Below are 18,130 nucleotides of genomic sequence, written 5' to 3' on the forward strand. Positions count from 1 at the left end.
ATCACCCTCCAAGCCTGCACCCCTTTTCTCTCACCACCCTCCAAGCCTGCACCCCTTTTCTCTCACCAACTTCCAAGCCTGCACCCCTTTTCTCTCACCACCCTCCAAGCCTGCACCCCTTTTCTCTCACCACCTTCCAAGCCTGCACCCCTTTTCTCTCACCACCCTCCAAGCCTGCACCCCTTTTCTCTCACCACCATCCATGCATGCATCCATTACACCTGCACTCCATGTTCCACCACGGCTCCTGTACTCTCCTTCTCACCACTACACCTGTGCAGCCTACCCCAACTCTCACTACCAAAGTGATGCAGACACTGCAACTTCCTTCATTAGAAGGTTAAAGTGGTCCAAAAGACAAGACTTTTTTTTACCTTAATGTATTCCTTGCATTATGCTAAATAAAAAATTCCCAGTAATTGTATCACCTACTCACCCCCCTATATACCTACACGAGCCGTCTCTCGATCCAGCACTGTGCCCCCCTATTCTATTCCTCCTCGCCATTGACTCCTGCTGCTGTCAATCAAATCTTGTGAGGAGGGACCAGGAGTGGGGCCGAGCCGTGCTGTGTGTGTCTATGGATCTAGACATCGAGGCTCAGAAGCAAGCCAGCAGGCGTGCCACCATAACAGGCGGCATGCTATGGGGGCACACAGAAGAGGAGGAACCAAGACTGCCAATGGGAGACCCCAGAAGAGGAGGATCAGAGCAGCTCTGTGTATTGCACAGGGCAGATAAGTATAACATGTTTATTATTTTAGAAAACAAATATTAAGGGTTTACAACTGCTTCAAGAATGCACAAGGTGATTATATTGATAGAACGATGTAGGCCAATCTTTATCTTTAATTTCATTCATTTCCTTCCAGTACCCCCCCAGGAGCCGAAAGATGTAAAATTCACTCTCCTCAGATCAGACCAAGTTCTCTGTTCTCTGAGTTTAAAGAAGTTTTACCCCCACAACATTAACATAACATGGAGCTATAAAGAACGCAATACAGTACGCAATACAGAAAACAATACTAAAACGTTACCATCAATCAAGAAAACCATTCGGACTGACAATGAGAAAACATTCGATGCCATAAGTGAATGTACCGTTCCCTCTAAACATTTCTTGTCCTCGGTGAGGGTGACCTGGACACACGGCTCACTGAAGGAGGCCGGATACCGAGATCTGTCTATAACAGGTACTGCAATTTATACAATTATAATAAGTGCACTATACTGTATGAAAAGTAGAGCTAATTGAATGATATTTAATTTGCCAAAGGACTGTGTATCCTAAACAATTGCCAAGTTTTTCCTTCCTTTTTTTTTTTTTTTTGCTTTTTTTTCTTCTCAATGCTGCTGATTCCTTGCAGCCTCTTTCAGCCCTTTCCTGTCTACATCTCTCACCCCAGTGTCAGCTGCACATCATTGCTCTTGATTGGCTTTGTGATGGTGACAATGTATTTTTCGTCATTAACCACTACAGCCCCAGAAGGTTTTACCCCCTTCATGACCGGGCCATTTTTTTGCGTTACTTTAACTGACAATTGCGCGGTCGTGCGAAGCTGTACCCAAACAAAATTGACGTCCTTTTTCCCCCACAAATAGAGCTTTCTTTTGGTGGTATTTGATCACCTCTGCGGTTTTTATTTTTTGCACTATAAACAAAAAAAGAGCGACAATTTTGAAAAAAAAAAACAATATTTTTTGCTATCCATATCCAATAAAAAAACAAATTTTTTAATCAGTTTAGGCCAATATGTATTTTGCTACTTATTTTTGGTAAAAATAATCCCAATAAGCGTATATGGATTGGTTTGCACAAAAGTTATAGCGTCTACAAAATAGGGGAAAGATTTAGGGACTTAATTTTTGTAATTGTTTTTACTAGTAATGGCGGGAATCAGCAATTTTTAGCCAAACTACGACCTGGCGGTGGACAAATCTAACCCTAAGTGCCATTTTTTTGGTGACCGGTGACACCAATACAGTGATCAGTGCTATAAAAATGCACTGATCAATGTATAAATAGCACTGGCAGGGAAGGGGTTAACACTAGGGGGTGATCAAAGGGTTAAATGTGTTCCCTAGGGAGGTGCTTTCTAACTATCAGGGGGATGGGCTGAATGGAAGTACAGAGAGATCACTGTTCCTGATCACTAGGAACAGCTGATCTCTCTCTCTCTCTCTCCTCCCCTGTCAGAATGGGGATCCGCCTTGTTTACATGCCTCTGTCTCTGTGAGGAGCGATAGTGGGTGGCCAGTGGACATGGCGGCCGCCGGGCACGCGCATAGGCTCCCGATCCACACCGCGGGCGTGCACGCGCACTGTATCTATTACATGAAACGACATACAGGTACGTCGTTTTGCGCAATAAAACCGCCCTGCCGCAGTATATGTGCGGTGGGCGGTCTTTAAGTGGTTAAATACAAGGCTTCCTCTGATTGGCTGAGGTGGAGATTGTGACATCATCCACCTGCCTCTCCAGCTCTCAGCCTCCTCCAAACTCCTTTTTTTTTTCTCGTGTAATCTGGCTTCCTATTAGAGGGCGGCTACATTCATTCTCCATGGTCCCCCTGTATGTAGGAATGTAGTCCCCCTCTCTTCCTCGCTCCCAAGATGGACTATGGATTATGGGATGTGTAGTGTGTATAGAGCAATGTACATGACTGTAACTAAGACACACTTCTTATTCCAGACAAGGGGAAGTGAGGAGAGGTTCAGGAGCTCATAGGGGACGTTAAAAGGAGACAAAGACAGTAAGAAACAATTTCATAAAAAATTGATTACAGGACCAGTAGATGTGTATGGGGCTGTGTATGGAATATTTTTGGAGAACAAAGCTGGCCATACATTATACAGTTTTCTTGTTCATTTCCTTTAGATTTACTTTCTACTATGTAGAGCAAGGGGCTGTCTGTCTGCATACAATGTGAATGTGTTTAGGTTTGATCTCATATTATATGGCTTTGGTTAGGGTTGTACCGATATTGGTATCAGTGCTGATACTAGACATTTGTACAGGTATCGGTACTCGTGCAAACGCACTGATACCTGAAATCGATACCTTCCGGCTCGGTTCTTTCAGCTGTCAGCGGGATTTTCACGCTAACAGCTGAAATGGAAAGAAAAGAATGCCGGCAATTTTGGTTGTTAAAGCGGGGCTGCCGTGTCATTAACAACCAATGACATTTCATCTGTCCGTGGATCCTCCCCTCCCGCCAGCTGTCACCCTCCTTTCCTGAAGAACAGAGAGAGCAGCGCCATCTAAGTGCAGTACGACCGCAATTTGACCACTTACACACTGCCTGCCGTCATTATACGGCGGCTCTTTAACCACTTGACCACTGGGCACTCAAACCCCCTTCCTAACCAGACCAATTTTCGGCTTTCGTTGCTCTCACATTTTGAATGACAATTACTCAGTCATACAACACTGTACCCATATGAAATTTTTGTCCTTTTTTCACCCAAATAGAGCTTTCTTTTGGTGGTATTTAATCACCATTGGGTTTTTTATTTTTTGCACTATAAAAGAAAAAAGACTGAAAATTTGGTAAAAAAATGAATTTTTCTTTGTTTCTGTTATAAAATTTAGCAAATTAGTAATTTTTCTTCGTAAATTTTGGCCAAAATTTATACTGCTACATATCTTTGGTAAAAAGAAGTACAAATTGGTGTATATTATTTGGTCTTTGTGAATGTTAGAGAGTCCAAAAGCTATGGTGCCAATATCTGAAAATTGATCACACCTGAATTACTGACGGCCTATCTCATTTCTTGAGACCCTAACATGCCAGAAAAGTACAAATACCCCCCAAATGACACCCTTTTGGAAAGAAGATATTCCAAGGTATTTGAAAAGATGCATGGTGAGTTTTTTTTTAAATTGTTATCTTTTCCCACAATTCTTTGCAAACTCAAGATTTTTTTTTTTCACAAAATTGTCATATTAGAAGGTTATTTCTCACACACAGCATATGCATACAACAAATTACGCCCCCAAAACACATTCTACTATTACTCCCGAGTACGTCGATACCACATGTGTGAGACTTTTACACAGCGTGGCCACATACAGAGGCCCAACATGCAGGGAGCACCTTCAGGCGTTCTGGAGCACCCAGGCCAATTCTTGTATTTCTCTCCTACATGTAAAAATAATCATTTATTTGCTAGAAAATTACATAGAACCCCAAAACATTATATATATATTTTTTTTAGCAAAGACCCTAGAAAATGCAATGACGGTTGTTGCAACTTTTTATCTCGCACGGTATTTGCGCAGCAATTTTTGGAACGCGTTTTTTGGGAAAAAAAACAGTTTTGTGCTTTAAAAAAAAAAAACAGTAAAGTTAGCCCAATGTTTTTGCATAATGTGAAAGATGAAGTTACGCCGAGTAAATAGATACCCAACATGTCACCCTTCAAAATTGCACACGCTCGTGGAATGGTGCCAAACTTCGCTACTTAAAAATCTCCATAGGTGACGTTTAAAATTTTTTTACTGGTTACATGTTTTGAGTTACAGAGGAGGTCTAGGGCCAAAATTATTGCTCTCACTCTAACGTTCGCAGTGATACCTCACATGTGTATTGTTCATTTTACTTTATTTATTTTAGTTTGACACTTTTTGCCCCCAAAAAATTTTTTTGATCACTTTTATTTCTATTACAAGGAATGTAAACATCCCTTGTAATAGGAATATGGCATGACAGGTCCTCTTTACAGTGAGATATGGGGTCAATAAGACCCCACATCTCCCCTCTAGGCTGGGAAGCCTGAAATAAAAAAAAAAAAAAAAACGATCCTGGCTTCGATCTTAGCAGTGAATCGGTAGAAGCACCGGAGGGTGGCGGGAAGGGGGGGCGTCCCCTCTCGCCTCCCATAAGAATGATTAAGCAGTGGAACAGCCGCTATGATCATTCTTATGGTGTAGGAAATCGCCGGCTGAAAAAGCTGATATCTGAATGATGCCTGTAGCTGCACCCATCATTTAGATATCCCTACACAAAGTCAAGGACGTCATATGACAGCGGGCGGGAACTGGTTAAAAATTGCAGGGTATTGCGGGGTATTGCAGAGTAGTGCAGGGTATATTGCAGAGTATATTGCAGAGTATTGCCGGGTATATAGTAGAGTATTGCCGGGTATATTGCAGAGTATTGCCGGGTATATTGCAGGGTATTGCCGGGTATATTGCAGGGTATTGCTGGGTATATTGCAGGGTATTGCCGGGTATAGTGCAGGGTATGTTGCTGGGTATAGTGCAGGGTATGTTGCTGGGTAAAATGCAGGGTATGTTTCCGGGTATAGTGCAGGAGCATGTTGCAGAGTATTTCAGGGCATGTTGCAGAGTATTTCAGGGCATGTTGCAGAGTAGTGCAGGGTATTATGCAGAGTATTGCAGAGTAGTGCAGGGTATATTGCAGAGTATTGCAGGGATGGCTGAGCATGGAGGGAGGGATGGATGTGACTGCAATTGTCACTGAGCACCGCTGTGGGCACTACACATGCAGCCCAAAGCGGAGCTGCCATCCGATCCCTCCCCCTCTCCCCTCGCACTGTACCGATCGGTACAGAGAGGGGAGGGAGGAATGTCATGTCATGACATGACGCCGGTTTGTTGACATGTGATCGCTCCGTCATTTGACGGAGCGATCACATAGTAAACGGCCGCGATCAGTGGCCGTTTACCATGATCCGTGATGCAGAGGACCCAGCGGTCATGGAAGTTCTCGGGTGCGCGCCCCAGGGGGCGCGTGAGAGCAGGATTCTGGGATGACGTCCATGGACGTCCACCCAGAACTAGCCGACCACGCTGCTGCCATCTTTCGGCAATGGCCCGGTCGGCAAGTGGTTAAAGAGGAATAACTTTGTTATGGCAGCGGAGAGCTTCCATAATCCCAGAATCTTCTTCTTCAGCGGGCGGTCTGCTTTCAGATAGCAGTGATCTCTGATTCGCCACAAGATCACTTTTATCAGGGGGCGGAAGAGGGCCCCTCTCTCGCCGCACTCCGGGGGTTTCCGCCTCTTACCGGCAAGACCGGTAAGTGGCGGAGACAATCTCATCTGCTCCCTTGTGAGGCTGGCTGCCGAGTGAGGAGAAGATGGCCCCCACTCGGCTCCATAGCATTGACTCGCGGAAGCGACGTCAAACGTCACTTCCGCCCAATGCTCTTAAAGGAGATTTTTTTATATTATTTTTTTCAAATGGCATTTTTTTATTTATTTATTTTATTGCATTTTTGTGTAAATATGAGATCTGAGGTCTTTTTGACCCCAGATCTCATATTTAAGAGGTCCTGTCATGCTTTTTTCTATTACAAGAGATGTTTACATTCCTTGTAATAGGAATAAAAGTGACCCAAATTTTTTTTTTTAAAGGAGAGTGTCAAAATAAAAAATAAAAAGTAAAATAAATAAGAAAAAACAAATACATTTATTTAAAGCGCCCCTTCCCGCCGAGATTGCGTGCAGAAGTGAACGCATATGTGAGTAGCGCCCGCATATGAAAAAGGTGTTCAAACCACACATGTGAAGTATGACTGCGATCGTTAGAGCGAGAGCAATAATTCTAGTCCTAGACCTCCTCTGTAACTCAAAACATGCAACCTGCAAAAAATTTTAAACGTCGCCTATGAAGATTTTTAAGGGTAAAAGTTTGTCGCCATTCCACGAGCGGGTGCATTTTTGAAGCGTGGCATGTTGGGTGTCAATTTACTCGGCGTAACATTATCTTTCAAAATATAAAAAAAATTGGGCTAACTTTACCACTGTCTTATTTTTTAATTAAAAAAGTTTATTTTTTTCAAAAAAGTGCTCTTGTAAGACCTCTGCGCAAATAGGGTGTGACATAAAGTATTGCAACGACCACCATTATTCTCTAGGATGTTAGAAAAAAAATGTATATATAATGTTTGGTGGTTCTAGCAAAGTAATTTTCTTGCAAAAAAAAAATGATTTTAACTTGTAAACACCGAATCTGAAAAATAGGCCCGGTCCTTAAGTGGTTAATGTATAAAAGGTAAGGAATACACTCTCAAGGTTAGAAATAATTCCAGCATAAATGATGAATGTGGTGTTCATCCGCTATACTCTCGGGTGGTAGCCGCTGGTGATCAGGAACAAATTCTGATTTCTCTAGTGATTAGGAACAGCGATCTCCCTGTACTCCCAGTCATCCCCCCAGAGTTAGAAATATCTCCCAGGGAACACATTTAACCCCTTGATCGCCCCCTAGTGTAAACCCGTTCACTGGCAATGTCATTTATACAGTAATCAGTGCAATTTTATAGCACGGATCGCTGTATAAATGTGAATGGTCCCAAAAATGTGTCAAAAGTGTCCGATCTGTTGCAGTCCCACTAAAAATCTTTGATCACCGCCATTACTAGTAAAAAAATTAATTAATAATAAAGATCCCATAAATCTATCCCCTATTTTTTAGACGCTATAACTTGCGCAAACCAATCAAGATACGCTTATTGTGGGTTTTTTTTTTACCAAAAATATGTAGAAGAATACATATTGGCCTAAACTGATGAAGAATTTTTTTTCTGAATTGAGATATTTATTATAGCAAAAAGTAAAAACAATTTTGTTTGGGTACAGCGTTGCACGACCGTGCAATTGTCACGCAAGTAACGCAGTGCTGTATCACAAAAATGGCCTGGTCAGGAAGGGGGTAAGTGGTTAACTGCAAACCATGCAGCTAGAGTTACAAAACCAATCAAATGGTTATCAGTGTTTAATCAATGTGGTTTGATTTACAGATATTCCCTGGCACCCAGTGATAGAAGAAATAGACAAATTGCCAATACTTGAGAACACCGAGGCCAATCTGCAGTATAAAATCTCTCGGTATCTCTCACCAAGTGACCTCTCTGTGACTTGGCATAAGAAAGAGAAGAATGGAAATCTGACACATCTTCCAAACTATAGTTCAAAATATAAACCAAATACATCCAGGGCTCAGGTACAAGCAGATAACACATACAGCTGTACAACAAGTTTACTGATCACCCCAACACTTCCAGATGACCAGGGGTCAGAGTTCATCTGCCGAGTGGAGCACCCCAGCCTGAAGAAACCCATAGAAAGAAGTACGGGACCATTACAAGTCTGCGGTGAGTTTCTATTGGGATAAGATGCAGTGGGGCAAACCATGGTCAACTGTGAGAGTACCATCCTTATCCCATATTTTTTTTTTTTATTTACATCGTTCAAGGTGATCAACTAAATAAGTTAAAATTAATAATAATAAAAACAACAAAAAATACAACACCTAATATATTTATTCACACTTTCTCAGTAACACAGAACGAACATGTTCTTAGTGAATCATCATGCACATGGGGGCTGATTGACTAAATCAGTAGAACATGTTCACTATCAAGACTTAACAAAAGATCATTTTTATTTTTCTTAGTGAACGAGGTGAAGCAAAGAAAAAATATATCACTTTTTAGATCATGTGTAACAAAAAAAAGAACTGATTATTTCTCACACATGATTGGATTACTGAAGTCAGCACTTCAACTCATTGACTGAACTAAGTGAATATTTGCAAAGACAAAGTTCATGTAGTTTAGTGAATGAGGTGAAGTTGTTTCCAATATTTTTTTATCCAATCTTGTGCAATAAAAACTGCGATTTTTTTGTTTTTTTCTTGAACATGATTGGGTATCCTTTGCATAGTGAATTTTCACTTTGTTTCTCTTCATTCACTAATATAAATGAAAATCAATTTACAATGTTCTACTACTTTAGTTAATTGGGGTAATTATGTTCGGTTCATTTCTAATTATATACAGTATGCATGGGTGTCTGCAGAACTTTTTCGGGGGGCATCATTTTAGGTCATACATGCTCCGCCCCTTTTCAACAATGTCATTATCACATTATCATGGTCAGAGACTGTGAACATAGTACAGGAGACGGTCAGAGTCTCCTTTGTACTATGTCCACAGCCTTGAAATGCAGCCTGATCAGTGCCCATGAAATGCAGCCTTACCAGAGTCAGTGCCCATGAAATGCAGCCTGATCACACAGATCGGCGATCTCCTGCTCTGTCACGGAGCTTGGATTCTAATCTCCCCACAGCCACTGTAACAAAGTCCCGCCTCCTAGACCCGGCTCCTATGATACTCGTCACACTGATTCTCTGTCCCGTCATTGGATCAGTGTTTCATCTATCACAGGAGCCGGGTCTAGGAGGAAGGACTTGTTACAGCGGGCGCGGGGATATTCGAATCCAAGCTCTGTGACAGTGCGGGAAATCGCTGCTCTGTGTGATCAGGCTGCATTTCGTGGGCACATGACACAGCGGGAGATCGCCACTGTGTCTGTGTGTGACACTGTGACTGATGTACACAAGGAGGGGGGAGGGGAGGACTCTGGCACTTGAGCTTCGGTGCCCTCCCTCTGCCTCAGCCTGTGGCGCTGGGATTGGCCCTGGATCCGATCCCTAATTCCAGGGGGCACTTGCTCCCCCTCCCCCCCCCCTTACGGACCCCATGACAGTATGTAGTGTTGATTTACTAGAATTATCTACTGTATATATGTTTCATATGTATCCAATGAGTCTGTGTTTGGCTGTCTTGGAAAAACGTAAATGCTAACCATGAAATTGTGGAAGGTTGAAGTGATGGGATGCCAGACAACTCACTTCCTATTGCATTGTAAAAAGTGTAGATTTTTTTTCAGTATCTACAACCAGGAGAAGCAGCAAGCCAAATGGCAAAAGTGCCCAAAAAGCTTCAACGTTTAGCCGTGAGATCACATAAACCCACCAACACGTTTTGGCGGACAAACACCTCCCTCTTCATCAAGGCTTAAAATGAAGTCTGAGCTTATGTGGACTGCTAGACAGGTTTTACTAAACTCTTTTAGTTAGAATTGGATAAATCAGAAGAATCAGTGCAAAGGTTTGCCAATGATAGTGGCAGTAGTACTAAGCAATAATGATACTGCCACTACCACTGGCACACCTTTGCACTGATTCTCCTTATCTACCTAATTCTAAATGCCAGAAATCAGTTTAGTAAAGTTCGTTTTTAAGTCCACTAAAGCTTGGACTTGATTTCAAACCCTAATTAAGAAGCGAAATGGTTTGGCCCCCAAGACGCATTGGCTGCTTTACATGATCTTGCTGAGAACCATTAAAGCATTTTGGACTCTTTACCATTTGGTTTGGTGCTCCACCTGTTCACCTATACATTCAATGACATTCTGGGTATCCATTAGGCTCCATTCATACCTGAGCGTATCAATTTATTGGCGTTTTTTTATTCTTATTTGCGGCTTTTTACAAGCTTTTTTAAAATAGTTTTAGAATTGTTTTACAAGCGTTTTACAGCTTCAGGCGTTTTCGTTTAGCCAATAGAAAGTACTAGGGGGAGGAGCGGTAGATGAAATTAGGGGCTGCTATTTGAGCAGAAAATGCTCATAAAAACGCTCAAGTCAGGCATTTCTATTGAAGTCTATGGGGTCAAAAGTGTAATCTGCCAAAAAGAAGCTCATGTACTTTTTTGAGCGACAAGCATTTTGCTTCAGGCGACAGAACGCTCAGATGTGAACGTTGAGCGTTTTAAAGCTACAAACTTCAAGCAGAAAATCACTCAAGTGTGAACGGGGCCTTAAAGCGGGGTTCCACCCAAATTTTGAACAATATCTGTATGTATTCTCTTCCTTGCCTAGATGCTGACATGCCGTTTAAAAAAATTTAAATCGCCGTAATTACCTTTTATTTTTCTATTCTTCTTTGCACTTCCTGGTTCTCCTCCCATGGGAGTAGGCGTGTTTCTAGCCTCTCCCAGACTCCTGGGAGCTACTTTCAGGCTTCCCAGGATGCCACTGAGCATGTGCGGGAACGAGCTGTGAATGCTGGGAGCACAGCATTCACCACATCCAGGAAATAAATGCTTTTGGGCTTCAAATGCCCACAATGAAGATGGAAACCGCCTGCAGTAAATAATATAAGTTATTCTTTCCGACGAAATCTGACACAGGCGGACATATTACACACAATATGTGAGTATGTACTGCTGAGAAGAAAAGTTTGTGAATGAACTAAAAAAAAAAAAAAAAAACGATAGATAGGTGGACCCCCGCTTTAAGAGAGTAGTCTTGTTTCATGTGAGTTGTCTCACAAGAGCCAGTGAGCCTGCTGAATGAGTACTGTATTTATCGGCATATAACACGCACTTTTTTCCCATTAAAATCAGGGGAAAATCGCGGGTGCGTGTTATACGCCGATCCCCTGCGATCCCCCGCTGACTGAGCAGTGCGATCGCCGACCGCGATTTGAAAATTGCGCCGCCGGCGCCGAAATACACAGAGCCGGTCCTCGGCTCTTCTCGGCCACTTTTGGCTTCACTCGAGCGCCGCCCGAACCTAGCCGAGTGTATTCGGCTAGGTTCGGCTACCTCCGCTCACAGTCACGCCCATCCCGGGCAGGACTACGAGTGGAGCCAAAAGTGGCCGAAAGTGAACGAGAGCCGCCGAGAAGAGCCGAGGAGCGGCTCTGTGTATTTCGGCGCCATTTCCAAACTGCAGTGACACTGACATGTCACTGCAGTTTAACTGCAGCCTGGGCAAGGCTGCAAAAGGACACAGACGAAGCTGCAGATCGGCACTGGCAAAGCTGCAAGGCTGCAAATGGACACTGATAAGGCTGCAAATGACACCAAGGCTGCTGACTGCAAGGCTGCAAATGACACTGGACAAGCATGCAGATGGACGCTGTGCAAGGCTGCATTGATGGGCATTTAAATGTAAGTTTTTTTCCTTAAAACATTTTTTTCCTTATAATTCCCTCCTAAACTTGGGGTGCGTGTTATACGCCGATAAATACAGTATGTTCTCTTCACTAATTTGATCAAATAAGTTGAAGTTGAAGAGCCTTTTGGAGTTCACTTTTCAGAGATCTTGGACACTGTCACCCTTTTCCTAACATCATCACCAGCAAAAGTAATAGATAAGTAGATACGTTTACCTTGCAGGTGAATCGGCACACTAGATTGACTTTGATGCGAGGAAACCATTAAGATCATCACTAGTGTTTGATGGTTCTGGTCACACTAATCTACTTTGGAACAGCTATGTTGATCAGTATTTCCTTTACTGTCCCTCCCACGTTCTTGCAATGATATTTAGTTGCCTAGTTAGGTTTGAGAACTAAGGACTCTGCTAAGAAGAAGGTCAGTATATTTTACAGTGTTATCAAGTTACTGTGTTGTTCTGCATCTCTTTGGGTAAAGAAGGGCCAAACGTGTTCCCTTAGAAAGTAGAATTCTCCTCCATCAATACCTCCAAACCCACTGCTATTACACACACACACTTGCGCGCACACACACACACACACACACACACATGCACATGCCTAACATAGATTTAGTTCTATAAATTAGGAAACAAATGGTTTATAATATTTAACAAATATGTTTTTGTCCAGCTTGTCCCATAATTCAGGATCCTATACAATGGTCTCTTAAAGATAGAGGAGAAGCTGTCTTGTGTCTCCATCTGTATACATTTTATCCAAAATCTATAGCAATGAAATGGACCTGCAGTTGTGGACGATTATTGACATCAGAGGATGATTATGAGACCAATTCCAACTCAACGTTTAATATGACAAGTAATTGCAGAGTTCCTTCAGAACACATGATACATCCAAACCCTACATTCAAGGTGATCTGGAAGCATGATGGCACTATGACTGATCCAGAGTCAAGAGAAGTGTCATTAGAAGATACAGGTACGTGATGACATTTATCTCACTTCTTATGCAATGCCAGATTCTGTCACGAGGGTAGAAAGTATCATCAAGAGCCAATAAGGAGACCTCATCACATGGGTATGGGGTACAAACAAACTTCTGAAAAGGATGAAACCAGTGTGGAGAAAATAGAGTCTATAGACGGGAAAATTCATCCAACTCATCCAGGTGTTTTTTATTTCACCCCCATCCCACCCAAAAGTCTCTTTCTGTCACTTATTGTAAAAAAACACATAAAGTATGTACAAACTGATGGTGTACAGGACAGGGTGTGCCTCTAGAGTCCACAGTGAAACAACATAATCCAAAATGAAAGTTCATCTGGAGAAAAGCAGCATTAGAAAGCAGCTTTTTAGAGACATGAGGGAATCTCTGCAGCAACAAGAAAAAAACAAACAAGGGCGCCACTCTGAGTGCAGCAATAAAAACAGGATATTTATTAAAACAGGACAATTGGCAACTTACATTAGTGAAGGAGAAAAGCATCTAACACATCCTAACAGATCGGTCTAGCCCGGGACATCCAGGGGATGTTTCTTTCTTACTTACTGTAAAAATCCTATTTTACATACCTTGTCCCTGCAGTTCTTTAGCAAGTCCACTGTTGTCACAAGTTTTTCCGTGCAATCAGTGGGTGATTCTTACTCATGGATAGCATGGTGCTTATGTAATAATATTCAGGAGTAATGTGAGCCAAGGCTGGAGTCAGAGGGTAATTCCATGACAACCTGACCTCACAGGAAGTGGGTTAAATGATGGTGGTTGTCATTCAACCTGACAGATTAGTGGCATCTAGTGGTGGAGAAGTCTTACTGCGGAGGGGGGGGGGGAGTGCTGAAGAGGAGGAGAGTATTGCAGTCAGTGCTGCTTTTGTGTTGTTATTCATACTGAGCTGCATATTTTATTAAAAATGAAGAAAGGAAGTTGGGCGTTAAGCATAGTAAAGAAAGTATAAGGGCTCTTTCACACGGACGTGTCTGTGTACGGAGCCCGCAGATGACAGATGTGCAGCGACGGACCTGTCAGAGCGCCGCTCTCCCCTATGGGGGATCGGATGATGACAGACCGTAGTGTCCGTCGTCACCCGATCCGCAGACGGATGGAAAAGTAGGTTTTTCCTCTACTACACTTTTTCGGATCGGAGCGTGTCGGATGTCAGCGGACATGTCACCGCTGACATCCGACGCTCCATAGAGGTCTATGGAGCGTCCGTTCAGGTCCGCCTAAAAAACTGACAGGCGGACCTGAACGGATCATTCGTGTGAAAGAGGCCTAATTCTTGGACCATAAAAAATAGTTTATGGTTACAATTAGGCTAAAATGTAAATACCTATTTTACATACATCCATATTTATTGGCTAAAATATAGAAAAGAGAACAATATGTTACATAGAGGTGTTAAAAAAAAAAGTATAGTATTTTTATAGCAATAAACAGCGACCTGTGAGCCCAGTAACAGCAGGCTTTGATGTAGGGTTGAGCTCAGTGTGGAGCTGGGTTGCCTTCCTTCAGCCTGCAGTAAAAAATTCAAACTTCATGCTGAACAACCATCGGACATCACTGGTCACGATGTGAGCGGTTCTATAACTTTAGCAAAATGGGGCTGCATTCAAAGTACTTTTATTTTATGAAATATGTGAGTGCAACCATTGTTGACTTTGATACTTTGATCATTAACCTCCCTGGCGGTATGATTCTTTCGGATTTTAGGTGCTGAAAGCGGTACAATTATTTTGCATGGAAATTTGGCGTTTTATATTGTAGGTCTGTAAATCTTAACAATAACACACTTAAATCTGTCCAAACAAGAGTCTAGTAGATATCCCGGGTATGATAAAGTTTGAAACACAAAAACATAAATTATAATATAATAAATAAAAATAAATAATTAAAAAAAATAAAAATAAATAGTAATAAAATAAATTTCCCCATAATTCACTATCGCTAAATTCTGCAAGTGTTCTAATTTACTATTGCTGTTTTCTAGCTGGTCTAAAGCCACTTTTGACATAAAGGGACACTTTTTGGTTGCTATGGACAATCTCCAGTTTCCAGGCAGAAAGAACAGTGTATATCATGTAAAACTGCATGCAGGGCACTGGACAAAGGGATGTGAAATCATTTCATACAGTACTGTAATCTGTAAGATTACAGTACTGTATGTGTTATGATTTTTACTTTTTTTTTAATTTGCCGCCAGGCTCTGCCCCCGTGCGTCGCAACGCTCGCAGGGAACGGAGCCTGGCAAGGAGAGGCTTCGGAGGAGGACACTGCGGGGGACATCGCAGGATCCCGGGGACAAGGTAAGTAAGGAGGCACCAGGATCCTGCGATGCAATCCCGAGTGTGGCTCGGGGTTACCGCTAATGGTGCTGAATTTGAACCCTGAGCCACACTCGGGAAAACCGCCAGGGAAGCTACAGGTTTAACTGTGCAAGGCGAGCGCTTCTGTTTTTCTCTTGTTTATTTTTTGTTCATCCATCAAAACTTCATGTTCTCAGACTATATTCTCTGCATATGTGAATAGGCAAAATGATGCATTAGAGTCACTAGATGGCTCTTACTACCATAGAAAAAAAAAGTATGCTCCTCGGCTCCATCTAATGGCCACCATTTGGTATTTTACCCAATCACACATTTGATCTGCAGAGCATATAGCAAGAGAACATTTGATGTTGCTCCATTTACATGCAGCTTCAATGGATAAACTGCTATGCTTTTTTTTCATAAATACGCCTCATAGTCTCTTGCTCCTTGGGGTATTGTAGGTGTTATGAAGGCCTAGAGTCTGGTATATTTAACCTTACTAACCTTATTTAATCAGACAATCCAACTATGGTTAAAATAAAATGCTGCTTAAGTAAATCCCACACCACTCATAAATAAAATGATGTACTCTAATATCTTATATTGTGTGATAGCATGCTAATAGCCTAGTAAACACACAATAGAAAATCAATAGTATGTTCTTGAAATGTACATGCTGTATTTTTTTTAGACATTTTCAGTTTGTATTGCTCTTTATGAACCTATATGGTGTCAGACCTGTATTGATTTACAGTAGTGACTGCACAGTTTTAAAACCCATCCAGGGGTCACATTCGGAGTATGCACCAGTCCAACAATTCATTTTCACCACTATTACCTTTTCATTTTTTGAAGAGTAAGTTTGAATTTGGGTATTTGTGGTTATGTTGGTTAATTCTCTGATATTTCTGGATCTCTTATTATTTTCAGATTTTCCGTGGCGTCCTGAAGTTACAGAACTCTCCAATCCAGTTCTGTTATTTGGTCGGTTGGTGACAGTGCAGTGTGGGATCTCTAATTTCTTCCCCAATGATCTGACTGTGACGTGGTTTGTGAAGGAGAGAGGAAGTCAGGAATATGTCCCGCTGAATCCGAGGAAACCCTACAAGATCACGATCTCCCAGCTACAATACTCTGATTCTGGATACTCCTGTATCACCTCTGTAGAGTTCACCCCATCTCTCTCCTCTCACCACGGGGTCATGTTTATGTGTAAACTGCAACATCCCAGTCTGGGACATCCTATAGAAAGGATCACCAAACCACTATTTATAACATGTAAGTCTGTGTTTTATTCAAGGCTGAACTCCAGTCAGCTATAAACAACATAAGGCTTGGTTCGCACTGCTGTATGACCCCAAAGCCGCGCAACTTGCTTGCGACTTCAGTGCAATTTTGAGGATTTGCAACTTTTTTTTTTTCAAATCTCTTTATTACTTTTACAAAACAAATTCACTCTCGCTGGAGCTTTCACATAACTTTTATTAATAGTAGTTGTAACAGATAGAAAAAAATTCATTCTTCTCCTTAAACCCTTGTGTTGATGGTGTGGTTTGTTTGCTTTCCTATCCAGCATCTTGTTATTTTCTTTCTTACTATTCCAGCTGTTCACTCCTTAGGTTGCCCAGAGTCCGTTGTAGGTTCTACTATCCAGCTTGCCCAAACTCCCTCATACTTTTTCTCACATCCTCTATTAGAATATGTTTCTCTATACAATGGCAAGCTTTTGGAAATATCCAGTGAATGAGGATTTGCAACTTTGGCCAACTGTGAGACATATCAATGAACTTGCATTTTTTTTTAACCGTTCTGTGATCGAAAAGCTCTCCCAGTCCTCATGGTAGAGTCTTGCTACCTCTAACCATACCCGGTCCCGCTTGCCTTTATAGGTCGGGTCCTTTGTATCCAAAATTTCAGGATGCCCACCTACAAGTCGGATGAGTTTTTCATTGTTCAAAGCATCCCTCAGTCTCTTGGAAGCCATCTTTCCTGCACTGTGAACACAGCTGTACAATGTCCTTGCTAAGTGGGCAATGTGCTTTGAGAGGTGATAATGCTTGCGAGGAGATTTTGAGCTGCAGGGATGGGCTGGGCCACACAGCAGAAAATGGAATGGGGTTGGAGTATAGGGTTAAAGTTGCAGCCAAAGATGCAAAGATAAGACAAAGTAATTACTTCCTTGCGACTTTTGTGGTTATAACATTGCAGTCTATGGCAATCATGTTGCAAGGAGGATGCAATAAAGTAGTGGAGGAACTTTTTTATTTTTTTTGTCACTGCAGCTTGAGTCATAGCAATTAAGATGGCACCCATTTAAATGAATATGTGTTGACTGTGTCTGTGTCGTATGTCGCAGCAAGTCTAATGAGAAATCACAGCAGTGTGAACCAGGGCTAATACAGCTCTGTATACATTACATCACTAGATGTATTTTCTTTTTAATTGCAAGCAGTGTAGGTACCTGAGTGTGACTTGGTATCAGCCTCTTGCAGTTACTGTACAGCAAAGATTAGGCTCTGAGAGAGTGAAAGTGTACAAAGAGCCAATCAGTTTAGGTGATGACAAGGAGCATGCTAATAGGAGGAGAGAGCAGAGATGAGCTCACCAGTGTATTGCTTTACCTTCAATATCAAGTCAAAGGATGGGTGCAAAGAAGAGACCTGTAAGTTTTACTTCACTGCAGTATAGGAAAGTAGACCTCGGGTCCTCTCCCCTGCCAGACAGGGCTGAGCTGTAGAGCAGAGCGAGCCATGTGACTCTCAGGCATTGACAGACAGAAAAACAAATGCCTTCAGTACATCAGTTCCCAAATATGTAGGCAATTTTTTCTACTTCTGGATACAGAGAAGAGGGATTAGAACATTTGTCAGGTCTTTATTACTGTGTTCCTATTAGGGAAATTCACTCTCTTTGTTTGTCCTGTTTACTAATATCACCGAGAGCGAAAGTGAAGGAAAATCCAAAATTCTGGGTTGTCTCCAGAACAGTAATATAGTGGAAATCTTCCAATGAGGACACTGGGAACAATAGGAATACTAGTTCTAC

At 42.0% G+C, this 18,130-nt stretch overlaps 1 protein-coding gene across 2 annotated transcripts in view; it reads left to right on the forward strand.

Moving 5' to 3' along the window:
- The window catches only part of LOC141148596 (uncharacterized), a 113,724-nt gene that overhangs the window by 47,096 nt on the left and 48,498 nt on the right, over positions 1 to 18,130 (forward strand). For both annotated transcript variants that reach the window (XM_073636192.1, XM_073636193.1), the window contains exons 10-13: positions 873 to 1,193; positions 7,771 to 8,124; positions 12,453 to 12,758; positions 16,016 to 16,363. In XM_073636192.1, the coding sequence (XP_073492293.1) occupies positions 873 to 1,193; positions 7,771 to 8,124; positions 12,453 to 12,758; positions 16,016 to 16,363 (1,329 nt within the window). The remainder of the gene's footprint in view (positions 1 to 872; positions 1,194 to 7,770; positions 8,125 to 12,452; positions 12,759 to 16,015; positions 16,364 to 18,130) is intronic.

The sequence above is a fragment of the Aquarana catesbeiana genome, linkage group LG06, assembly GCF_042186555.1.
Source record: "Aquarana catesbeiana isolate 2022-GZ linkage group LG06, ASM4218655v1, whole genome shotgun sequence".
NCBI lineage: Eukaryota > Metazoa > Chordata > Amphibia > Anura > Ranidae > Aquarana > Aquarana catesbeiana.